The 11893-nt window shown below is 39.8% G+C and overlaps 1 protein-coding gene across 1 annotated transcript in view; it reads left to right on the forward strand.

Moving 5' to 3' along the window:
• The first annotated feature begins 308 nt into the window (after positions 1 to 308).
• The window catches only part of LOC104946879 (neutral cholesterol ester hydrolase 1-like), a 15178-nt gene continuing 3593 nt past the window's right edge, over positions 309 to 11893 (forward strand). The window contains exon 1 of the mRNA XM_010772785.1: positions 309 to 533. Coding sequence (XP_010771087.1) covers positions 393 to 533 — 141 coding nt within the window. The 5' untranslated portion in view covers positions 309 to 392. The remainder of the gene's footprint in view (positions 534 to 11893) is intronic.

An 11893-nucleotide genomic window follows, 5' to 3' on the forward strand; every position in this document is an offset into this window, starting at 1 on the left:
AATTATAAAAAGGGAAAATGAAACTATAGCCTATCTATTTCACATATCATGCGTGGGGCTATTCAAATGAAAAAAAAATCTACCATAGATGCTTTATTTATGGCGAAATATTTGCTATAAAAAGATCAAACCTGAATCGATTAAAGCCCATGACCAATCACATAGCAATCAATCCATTCATTCATTGATCGGCTTAGTTCAGACTACACGTCAAACGGATGTCAATAAAGGTTTTATTTTGAAGGATTTTATACGGAAGTGTTTTTTCTTAAAGGGTCCCATACAGTCATTTCTAGTGCCATCTCTGGAGGCAGGTTGTCGTGCAATGACGAGCTGCAGCCGGCAGTCAGTCTGCAGACACTGAAGCTGACACACACAGACACACACACACCATGAGGCTGCTGCCAGCTGCTGTCTCTCTGTCCCTGACGGTGGCCCTCGCTTACTATGTGTACATCCCGCTGCCTGAAACCATCCAGGAGCCCTGGAGGCTGATGATGCTGGATGTTAGTTTCCGAACAACGATGCACCTGGTGAGAGATGGGAGCTTTTCTTTTTTGCTGCTGTAATGCATTTTCAGCTACGATTATGATCTTATCTGCACAAAAAATGCTATACAGCAGTAGTTTTCCCGATATAAAAAAAATCTGTATTGCTTGTTCTGCACGTTACAACACAGTAACACACTTAGTCTGTGTGCACACTTGGAGTTTGATCCTACCCACTATGCCATGTGTTGAATAATATTAACCCTGCAATGACTGCCTTTAGATCAGTTGAGTTGTTATTGTATATATAAATGTCTTTATGTTTTTAGTTAAGCAGTGTATTTTCAGTGTGGATGTCATGACCTGTAACCTTATTGATTCACACTGAGTACATTTCCCTGTAAAAAAAAACGCATTATGCTCCGTCATGGATTTAAGTTATGGGTAGTTTACAGTGGTTCTCTTTATCGTTTCATGCTTAAATCAGTTAAGGCTCATTAGTAATAGCAGGGAGAAATGTACAAACCTTGTGAAAGAGCTTTTTCAGGACAAACAGTTAATTAAGCTGTTTCCACACTGTTAATGTGTTGTAAAGCAGCTATCAGAGAGTTTGGTCTGGTTACAACATACTCTTCACCTCACCTTTGTTCTAGATTTGATACCGTGGAAATAGCTAAAACTGATAGAGGGAGCTTAATGTTCTACTTATAGGGCCCTTTTAGCTCCACAGTATACTGACCATTGTGATGTCTTGTTATATAACATTAACAACTATCATTGGGGATGAGGGAGTTTTAAAAACTAGAGTGTTTTTGATAATATCATACCTCATTGTCCACTAGATTTAAAATTGCAGCCACACCAAGACACACAACAAATGCAAACAAAACAATTCAATAAACCATAAAACGAACCCTAAAACAGAGCATTAACAAAGTATTAAAACGTTCAATGAAATACTGTGGAGCATGGTGTGTAGTGGTGCTTTTGTTCTGTTTTTTTAAAGGCTGATGGCAATTGCAATGAAGGCCTTTGCTCCGAAACAAGCTTTACTAAAATACATCTAAATAAGGGACGTATCGAGTACTCCACCGTTACAGCATTGAACTAACATTGCTGCTTTTACGATGAACATTTTAAAAAGAAAATCAAAATGGAAACAGCTGTGGATGCAGAAGAAAAAGTGCCAAAAGGCAGGAACAGTTCAGTGATTTATTCAGGAAGCGAGGATTCATAAGCTTAGAGGCAAGCAGGTAGAGATCAAGGTCAGGAACAGATAGGGGCAGGGTACAGGGTCAGAGGCTGGAAATCCATCAACAAATATCTCCTAAGGCAACATGTCTCAGCGTGGCTGCATGGCTGCGAGCCCCCAATGTGTCAAACAGCTGTGTCTGCTGGCCTTAGTTGAACCTGAGCATTGAGACAGTCTGAGATGTGGGGAGGAGGGCAGACGCACTGAGACACATCAGTAACACAAAGTGCAGGAGGAGAGAGGTGACTAGGGGAGACAGTTATTTCTCAAGTCCATGCCAAGAGAGGAACACATCTGATCTTTCCCCCAATTTTCCTTTTTCACTCTTTGCTTAAATACACCTTAAAGATATTGTGCTTTTGGGCGTTTTCCCTTTCCTGTTGTAAGTAAGTAAGTAAGTAAAACTTTCTTTATATAGCACCCTTCTCAACACGGATGTACAAAGTGCTTTACAGTACAGTACACAGGACACAATTCAAAGTACAACTATCAAATGTAGAATAAAAGGCATAAAACAGCAGCAGGTAATACATACGATAAAACACCAATAAAAGGACAGCCACTAACTCACCTCCTCCGACGACCCAAAGGCCTGTCGGAACAGGTGGGTCTTTAACTGCCCCTTAAAAATCTCTATTGAGGCCGAGGTTTTTATTATCTGGGGGAGTTTGTTCCAAAACCTTGGGGCCACCACCTCAAAGGCACGGTCCCCCTTAGTCTTNGATAAAACACCAATAAAAAGACAGCCACTAACTCACCTCCTTCGACGACCCAAAGGCCTGTCGGAACAGGTGGGTCTTTAACTGCCCCTTAAAAATCTCTATTGAGGCCGAGGTTTTTATTATCTGGGGGAGTTTGTTCCAAAACCTTGGGGCCACCACCTCAAAGGCACGGTCCCTCTTAGTCTTTAGCCTGGTTCGGGGCACCCTTAGGTGGCCTTGCTCAGAGGACCTCAGGGCCCGGTTTGTGGGTTATATAGATTCAAGTAAATGGTCTGTAAAGGCTGAAATCCAAAAGTTCTCTCCAGAGGGAGTTTCTCTCCCACACGCTTCCCCCCTGCCTGAAACACAGTGACTGGAGTGCTTCGTTACTACCGTAACATAACGACATCACTATGTTACACTAGCACTCCTATAGAGAACTGCAGTGACGCGTCCTAAAACCCGGATGTAAACTCCTTCCGGTTCCTTCGTCAAACACCAATGCAATTTCTCCATAGGATGTTGAAGATCCGCGTTGCGCATCCAACGGTCCCTGTGGTTGACAACATTTAAGAGACGATCACGTGTTCGTTCGCGGATAATGTCCACATGCTCACCCCCCTAGCTTATTTATAATCTGTCTATCATAATCAAGTCGCAGAAGTCAATGCTAACTTATGCTATAAGAACTACAGCTGGGTCCGCTGGCTTCACGTCACACACACTTTGATCCATCATTGCGAAAACTAAGATTCAATGGTACAAGTTGACAGCGTTGTTGAACAGTTTGCAGGAAGGCGGTACTGTGTTTCAAGCCAGAAAAACCGGGAAGAACCAACTTCTCTAGAGGGAGGGTTTACCGTGTTTCCATGGCCTGCGTAATCGACGTCAAACGGCCTCGCCGAAACTCTGCTTGTCTATTCAGCCCACCCTCCTGTCTTAACACCCATCCGTTTTCCCAGACGCGTAAATCGTCAGATCACAGTGGGCGGTATGATGATGTACTATTCAATCGTCATCAGAAGGCCGATATGTAAGCAGCTAGAACGCTCTCGCGGCTCCCCTGTCTAACATTGCATGGCTCTCGTGTCAATCGCAATCGCAGTGATTTCGCAGATCCAGTCTGTTCAAAGGTCTACTGCGCACTGCTATTCCTTTTTTCGAAGGACACGGAATGGTAAAATGCTACTTACTTCTCGGGTTTTAAGACGCGTCCTGCGCGTTCTCTATTGGTTTAGCGCCTCAGATGAACATCCCCGTACTTGCGGAATCCTATTGCGTCAGGAGACAGATACCATGCTTGTAGTTCTTCTGTCTTTGTCGGGACAGAAGGTCGGTCGACGTCGAATTCGCTAGGCGGTTGACATCTCAGAGATAGGTCTGGTATGTGGATTTCCCAACGAGCGTTTGAGTAGCTTGGTGACAAGAGACAGGGGCTGTGATAGCCTGCAGGAGCAACTAGACTGGAGATAAACAGTGAAGGTGGCACCTTTTTGAACAATTAAAGCGATGTGAATGTCCACAGTATGAAGCTACAATCGAATAGGAGAATCGGCATAAATGTCCCTCTTATTAGATGCCCTTGCTGCTGCGATGTGGGGCAGGTCGTGTTGCGTTAGCATGTAAGGAGGGGTGTATGCGTATATTGCTATCCATAGCCATGCGGACACGGGCGAGTTTAACGCAGGGAGACTCGACCAATAGAATTTTTCACATGCGCTATAAAGTGGTCCATGGGCATCGGTGGATGAACAGCTCTGGCGAAATGATAGTAAGAACGGCTTGTACTGGCGGGGTATACACCATCTCTTCATAGTTCGCGTATTACAGTCTTTCGGGCGTCAACCATAGAAAACTGAAAACGTTAGTGATATAGCGAGCCTCCGGCGAGCAGTGAGAGAGGTAGCGGATCATGAGAAGGTGATCTCTATATCCATGAGATGGAGGACAGAGAAGCGAGAACTAATACTAGCGTGACTTTGGAGATGTAACTATAGAGATTCAGCGAGCACTATTGAGAATAATGCACAGAACAGAAAATAAAGACACAGGTCGATATTATGCTACCCTCAGCACGCCTTTCGAGAGTGTCTATTTGTCCGTGTGTGAGATCAGTTTATATGCTTTTAGCTCTGATTATCAGTGTCAGAAATGGAGAGCTTGTGATACTTCATATATAGCGCAATAATACATATCAGAGCTGTCTTCTGTTTAGACAATGTAATTGTTCCTATCCGTGCATGGAAATGGATGATTATTTGTTTCTGACTTTACCTATCGAGATGGAAGAGATGCTTCACAAAATACTCTCGTCTGTAGTCTCACCTTCGCTATATTGAGCTTGACTAGAGATGAAATCTGGACTCCTTTTTTTAAAATGCATATTGTTACAACACGATTTTTTCTGTTCTGATCACTTGCACGCCAACTAGGTCTTCTCTCGGCGCTGTCCCCGGAACAGCGATACGCTCCGGGTCGATGGCATACCCTGCCCCGAACCCTCTGCAGACGGAAGTGTTTGGCCGCAGCGAAGGCGTCAGATACGGCACCAGGGAGTTCACCTCTGATACAGACATACCTAACTCCACTAGAGGAATGGGCTAAAACATGAGGTTGTACTAAGGAAGCATAGGAGAGAGCTTTAGAGCGAGCAGATCAGTCATGATATGTGTACGATTTGCTTGTCTGGATATACGTGGGTTTGTCATATTTAAAGTGTGACAATAGCAGAAAAGAAACACACATTAGTGTAGGTGTTTTCTTTTTAAATCACTTATGAGTAGAACAGTAAATAATAGATCACACTATAATAATCAGAAATATGGAGACACAATGTGTTCCAGATCATATTCATCTGTGCAAAGTACATCGAATCATCGATCATCTCAGTTACTCATGATGATGGATAAATATTGCAGAATCGGTTGAATGATCGAAAAAAAATCGTTGACTGAAATATGCATTTTGAAATAGATTTTATGTATCCAGGTGAACTCCCGGTTGCCGTAGTCTAAGATGTACGCTGGCGCAAAGACACTTCTGTCTGCAGAGGTTCCGGGCAGGTATGCAATCGACCCGGAGTCGTATCGCGTGTCCGGGGCAGTGCGGGAGGAACCCTGGCTGCTGCGGTCGTCAGCGAGGGACGGTCAGATATCTGTGTAAAATGTGTGTAAAGAGGTGGAGGAAAGTCTCAGATCCTTTACTTCATGAAAAGTAGAATACTCTCCATCTCCATGGAAGGGTACATTCTAAATACGAAATACATTTTGACGTAAAAGTAAAAAGGTTCGCTTAAGATTGACTTGCAATATGAAAGGTAAAAAGTAATCAAAAGGAAACAGCCTTTTTCACAGTACATTATTCGATCGCCTGTTTTTTTTTTTTTTTATTGCGGACTTTTTTTAGAGCATTCTGATGGTTGGTAGTTTATCAGCTTCGAGGCCAAGTTTTAGTTTCTTTTAGAAAATACTGTACTACTCCGTACTAAGTGTGCATCCTATGTAAGCAATCATTTTTTTTATGAAACCATTAACTAGGATGAGTAAAGGAGATTTGAGGCCTTGTGTTTTTTGCATTTTCCAGATTTACGCCGATGNTAGTGCTAGCTGTCGGCAGCGGGTGTTTCATCTTTAGATGGTTGCGCATAGCAGATGCATTTGTATTGTACTTCAGTACAGCTGTACACAACTGACACTTCACTGTGGAGTTGGTTACATCTTCGTTGAAGTACTGCCATACATAAGAATGTCGGACGTGTTTTGTAGCATTTTGCAGCACCTCGTTTACCTAAATTTTTTTCACGACTAGTCGACTAGGGCCTACAGCGCCGACTAGTGGTAAAGGTAGTCGACTAGTCGATTAGTTGGTGAAACCCCTACCATGAAGCTCACCGCACGTCACTGTATCGTGGTATAGTAAATGTAAGTTTTACTCTCGACCTGCAGCTGCTCTTCCTCATGAGGTGAGCGCTTCTTTAGTTGTAAATTCAATATTGGATAAAACTGCTTTGTCTAAAACCAGACTCCAAACATCTATATTTTACCAGAAACATAAGTGCACATTCTTCTTAGTAGTTGTGGGGAAAAGCAGCCCCTTTGACTCCTCAGAAATCAATCCACACCCTCCTGCCAAAAACCAAACACAAAACTTTTCCGTCCACACTTTTCCATCCAGTGTTCTGCCCTCGGGCTGTTGTAACTCTGCTGGTTTGATGTTTTTTACCCTGCACAACAACAATAACAACCTGCCTGTCTGTCGAATCAAACCCACAATGCACCTGCTGTAAGTCAGACCTAAGCACATTCGCTCAGACGAGCCTGGAGGGAGGCGACATTTTGTTATTCTGTTCCTGAGCCATCAGTCTGCAGCTGAAGGACTGTCCCTCCAGGAAAATAAACACATGAAATGAAACTTTAGGGAAGATAAAAAAAAACATTCTACTCAGTTTCTTCTGATTATTTCAAAATGATGTGTAATACTGGGGTTTCATTTACTGCAGAAAATAAATCTGTCATAGAGACTTAGAGTGTACAAGTCAGGGATCAAATCCGAATTTCAGTGAATAGGCCATATGTGTGCATGCATTTCTCACAGGAAGATGATCATTAATTACACTGTAATCAGAGTTTTTCAATTTGAATTGTATTGTAATATAATATTTTAAATGTACTAATGTGTTGACCTGTAGTTTAATCTTGTTTTATAATTGTTTGTGTGAGAGATTATGCAATGTTTTTTTTCTTTTTGTTGATTATTGTGCACCTGCCTAAGGACTGCAGATGGAAATTAGCAATTAGCTCAAATCTGGCATACATGTATTTGTATGCATGTCCTTGTTTAAATAAATACATGAATACAAATTATACTTTATTTGTTTACTCTGACAAGCAGAAGAGCTCTCAATTATTGCCATGATCATAATATTATCGTTTTGATTCTTTTAAGTGAAGCAACCTTTGGATGGTTCATTTGATAAAGGATCATCATTGTGTCATTGGATTCAGCAGCACTAGATGTGTACTGTATGAGTAAAAAACGATGCTGTTTCCTGTTCCTGTAAGTTATTTAAATAAAAAGTAAACACATTGCCCACTTTTCCATAACGTCATAAATGCTAAGAGTGAAGTCTTGGAAGAAACGTTTCATCTTATATTTGTTGCAAAAGTGTTTTTGATTTCAGATCAAATCAAATGTTTTATTACAGCCCAATATCACATAACACATTTGTTTCAGGGGAATTTACAGATCAACAAACATGAATAACAATGTAAAAACATATCATGAAATTACAAGAATATGATACAATTCAATCAACATTCCGTAAAACAATAAAAAAAAATGTTTTTGGACAAGCAGACGAATTATATATTTGGTTTGCAAGAGTAAAAATAACATCAGTTTGAATACCTGCCTTTGTTTAGTATGTTCTGCTAAATATGACTTTAACTATTAAAGTTTGTATACTACAGTAAGTAACACTCACAGGATACAACAAGATATTTCGTCGTGCAACCCTGCGTTACAATATTTACAATAAATTATCTTTGAATTTGTTGTTTCAGACTCACAGAGCCACCATCCCAATTGTTAAGGTCCTTCTTTAGGGGAAGTGCCTCTTATGTTATGACCGTAAACCTACTGATCAACAAAGACAGACAAAGAGAGAGAGAGAGAGAGAGAGAGACAGACAGTAGGCTAGTATTTGAAGAATGAGCGTCTGTTCCCCGCTGTTTTTGGAGGAGCGCGGGATCAAAGCCTGCCGCGGGGAGCGAGCTCTTTAAACGACACAGAGCGCGAGACGCTGCTCACATCCCACAATAATCCTCTGCCAAATAAACCCTGTGAGCAGAAATCAATGAATACATGATGTCTCATTCATCCTTTTACATCTCTAACAGTGAAAACACTTTGCCAGGAACACACCAGCAGCTTCAGAGGCGGATTAGCATCAGGGCTTTCCCTACACCTGAAAAACATGGCGCCCCCTAGAGGCTGAAAGGTTCCTTACAACAGCAATTCCCCAAATAAATACTGTGCAAGGAAACAACTGAAAACACGTAGTTTGAATTTCTGCTCTCTGGGTGTTTTCTCAAGCTTCACAAGTCCTTAATTCCCACTGGTATTTTTTTATTTTCATTATTACAGATTCTTAAAAAGTGAAGTGGGAAGGTTTTTGAGGATTCCCAGCCATTGTTGTCAGCAGTTCGTGAACGTCTGGATGAACAGAAACTCTCATGGTTGAATCTTCAATATAAGAGATTAACTGTGTTTGAAAATATTGGTCTCTTTCAAAAAAGTCAAAGGCATTACCACTTTGGATAAACAAGTAACAAAATTAGTTATTTACAAGTGATGGTGCATTTTGAGATGAATCAGCAAGCTTAACACTCCATGTGCTCTAGATTAAGACCAGTAGTGTTTCAAATGACATGTAATGGGATTACCTTAGATGTGCTGTATTGCCTTAAAGTTAAAGGATCAGCTGTTATCTCTTCTCTGTAAACTGTGCTTTTCTGTAGGATAATACTTTAAGTACACATGTAAAAATACAATCTCAAAATCCTGATTTATTAAAACAATTCTGACTTAATTTAATTTAATTGTTGACCTGTAACATACATCTTTCTTACAAAATCTGACTTTTTGTGATTTTTTTGAAAAAAATCTGACTTTTTGTGATTTTTCTGAAAAATATCTGACTTTTTGTGATTTTTTTTAATTCTCACTTTTATCTCTAAAATAAAACATTTTTTAAATTTGTGATTTTTTACATGATTCTTACTTTTTTTCAAAACTCACTTTTTATAAAAATTCAGAGTGGATGAGCTGTTATCTCTTCTTTGAAAGCTCTTCTGTTCTGTAGTCTAACACTTTAGGTGTGAATCTATCTCTACTGCCTTAATCTGCTTCCTGGTTTTCACTTTCTTTGATTCATTTGTTCTGTTTCAATTCAGCAGGTGAACATATATGTTCATAAAATAGTGTGTGTGAGAATAACTGTGTGTATTAATTAAACAAAAACGGAGCATTTTCTGTTGGCTCAGATTCTATTTCATTGCATTAATCAACACTCCAGGATTACATTTCCTTAAGGGTTAAAGTTCAAACACTTTTAATCTGTGATTTGAATTCTCGTGCTCACATTCATTAAATTAGGTGTGTGTGTGGTTCCAATGTTCAGCCAGATCCCACCATCTGATATTTTCTGCTCACCGTGTACGAGCAATTTTAGTGAAAGCCACCAACCATTTTGACAGAACCTTTAACAAGCAAATCCGCCATCAGAGGAGGCGGCATTGAAGCGTGAGAAGTAAAGCGAGGTTTTGGAGAGTGTGACTAATGACGACGAGGTTGTCAGACTTTGTAGAATCTCTTTCAGTCGTTCAGGGCTCTTTGAACAGAGAATATATCTGTGCAGGGTCCTTGTGCTTTTTGTTTTGCATGCTTTTGAACATATGTTATCAATAGACCATATCTAAGGAAATGCTTGAGTGCTGTTCAGTCCCCTATGGAAATGAATAGTATTTTAAAAAATCAATGCCAACTCACCGCTTTGTATTGTTAATGCTTCCTTTCAGCAACCATCACACAAATAATATTGCGCTGCAGAGTTTGAATAATATAGAAAACAGTTGTCTTGGAAACTGTTACATGAGTGACATTTATAATAACTTAAATATGAATTGAAAGATTCTTTATTTACCGGGGCTTTGAAAAGAAAGTGATTTAAAGGACACCCAGACTTTAAGACACTGATTACATTTTCCAATTAAAGCACATCTATTTCATTCTGTATAATTCCTCAATGTATAACAGAGAAGCTTTTTCACCACGTGTCCCTCTGCAGATAGTTTGCTGAGTTGTCATTTATTAGTGGCCCAAATGAAAACCATCAAACTATATTTAGCACTCCATGAAATGTATTCTGTGTGTTGGGGAAGACGGTGAGATGTGTCTGAAAGCACTGAAAAACAAGAAGGAGGACCTTGAGCGAAGATTTTACCTCAAAGTGGTAATCTGCCATACTTGCAAATAATGCTATTTGAACCCGGGTGTCTATAAAAATTCTGACTCATTTGTAAAAATTCAAAAAGAAATCCGAATTTGCATTTTTTTCGTTGTATTTCATAATTCTAACTTTTTTTACAAAAATCTAAATTTGTTGAAAAAATGACTTTTAACAAAAAAACGGACTTATTTTTCCGAAATCTTACTTTTTTCCAATTCCTGACCTATAACATATTTCTAAATGTGTTTGAAAAAAATCTGACTTTTTTGTAAACAATCTGAGTTTTTGTGGAAAAAAACTGACTTTTTAATTTTTTTGTGGACTTTTTGTGATATCTTTTTAATTTTTAGGTAAAAAATCTGAGTTTTTGTGAATGTTTTGACTTTTTGGAAAATAATCTAACTTTTGAAAAAAAACAAGACTTTTTTGCACCCGGGTGTCTATAGCAAACAATGCTTATTCTTTTACATTATGATTTGTTTCCAAATTTCGACATCTCAGTTAATTGAAAAACTTCTAACTTTAAAAAAAAATCTGACTTATTTTTCAAAAATCAGACTTTTTTCAAATTAGTGACCTTTAACATATTTCTAATTTTTTCAAAAAATTCTAACTTTTTTCCAAAACAATCTAACTTTTTTCCAATGCTTTATGCACCCGGGTGTCTTTAAAAACAATGCTATTTAAACCCAGGGTTATATAGAATGTACCCAACATGCACCAAGTGTCAATAGTCACTAATGCTATTTACACCCGGGCATTAGATTCAGTTTTGAACTTAGTGGTATTAATCTAAATGTCTTGCATTTTATGATAACGTTATTCCCTTCTGCATCAGATTGAAATTCCCCTATAGTGGATCAATAAGGTTTCCCTATAAGAAGCATTGCATTCGACTTTGCTAAACTAGCTGCCGTTAGCTAATCACAGTAGGCTACAAGTGTTTATATTGGACCATTTCATTTGAATAACACAAGTTTTGAGAAAACAGGGTTGTTCTAGAGCAGGGGTCGGCAACCCGTAACCAGTGGCACACTAGGAATAAGTGTGCAAAAATATTTAAATTTTATTTTCGGATCCTGAACGAGACCGCAGCCAGAGTGCGTCTCCCCGTTACCTGCAGAAGGAAGCCATGCACGCAACGCAGCCCCGCTCTCTTTAACTCCAGGTGACTTTCTCCCGCTTTCCTCCGTGGTGCAGTGCTGATCGTTTCACCACGGAGGAAAGCACTTCACAAATTGCAGTACCCATAAGGAGCTGTACAAATGCCGCAGTTTTTGCGTGGCTGTGTATTTAGTTGAAAGCCCAGTGGCGATCTGCTCATCTCTCATCGAAATAATATGCTACAGAGTGGCTGACTGGCCATCTGTGTGTTGAACTTTCATGTCGGCTCCCAGACCGTAGTCGAGCAGGGCAGAAGCAACAAGCTTCAGGTTCAATAACC

This window comes from Notothenia coriiceps, unplaced genomic scaffold (assembly GCF_000735185.1).
Source record: "Notothenia coriiceps isolate Sejong01 unplaced genomic scaffold, NC01 NC01_scaffold00000339, whole genome shotgun sequence".
In the NCBI taxonomy this organism is placed as follows: domain Eukaryota; kingdom Metazoa; phylum Chordata; class Actinopteri; order Perciformes; family Nototheniidae; genus Notothenia; species Notothenia coriiceps.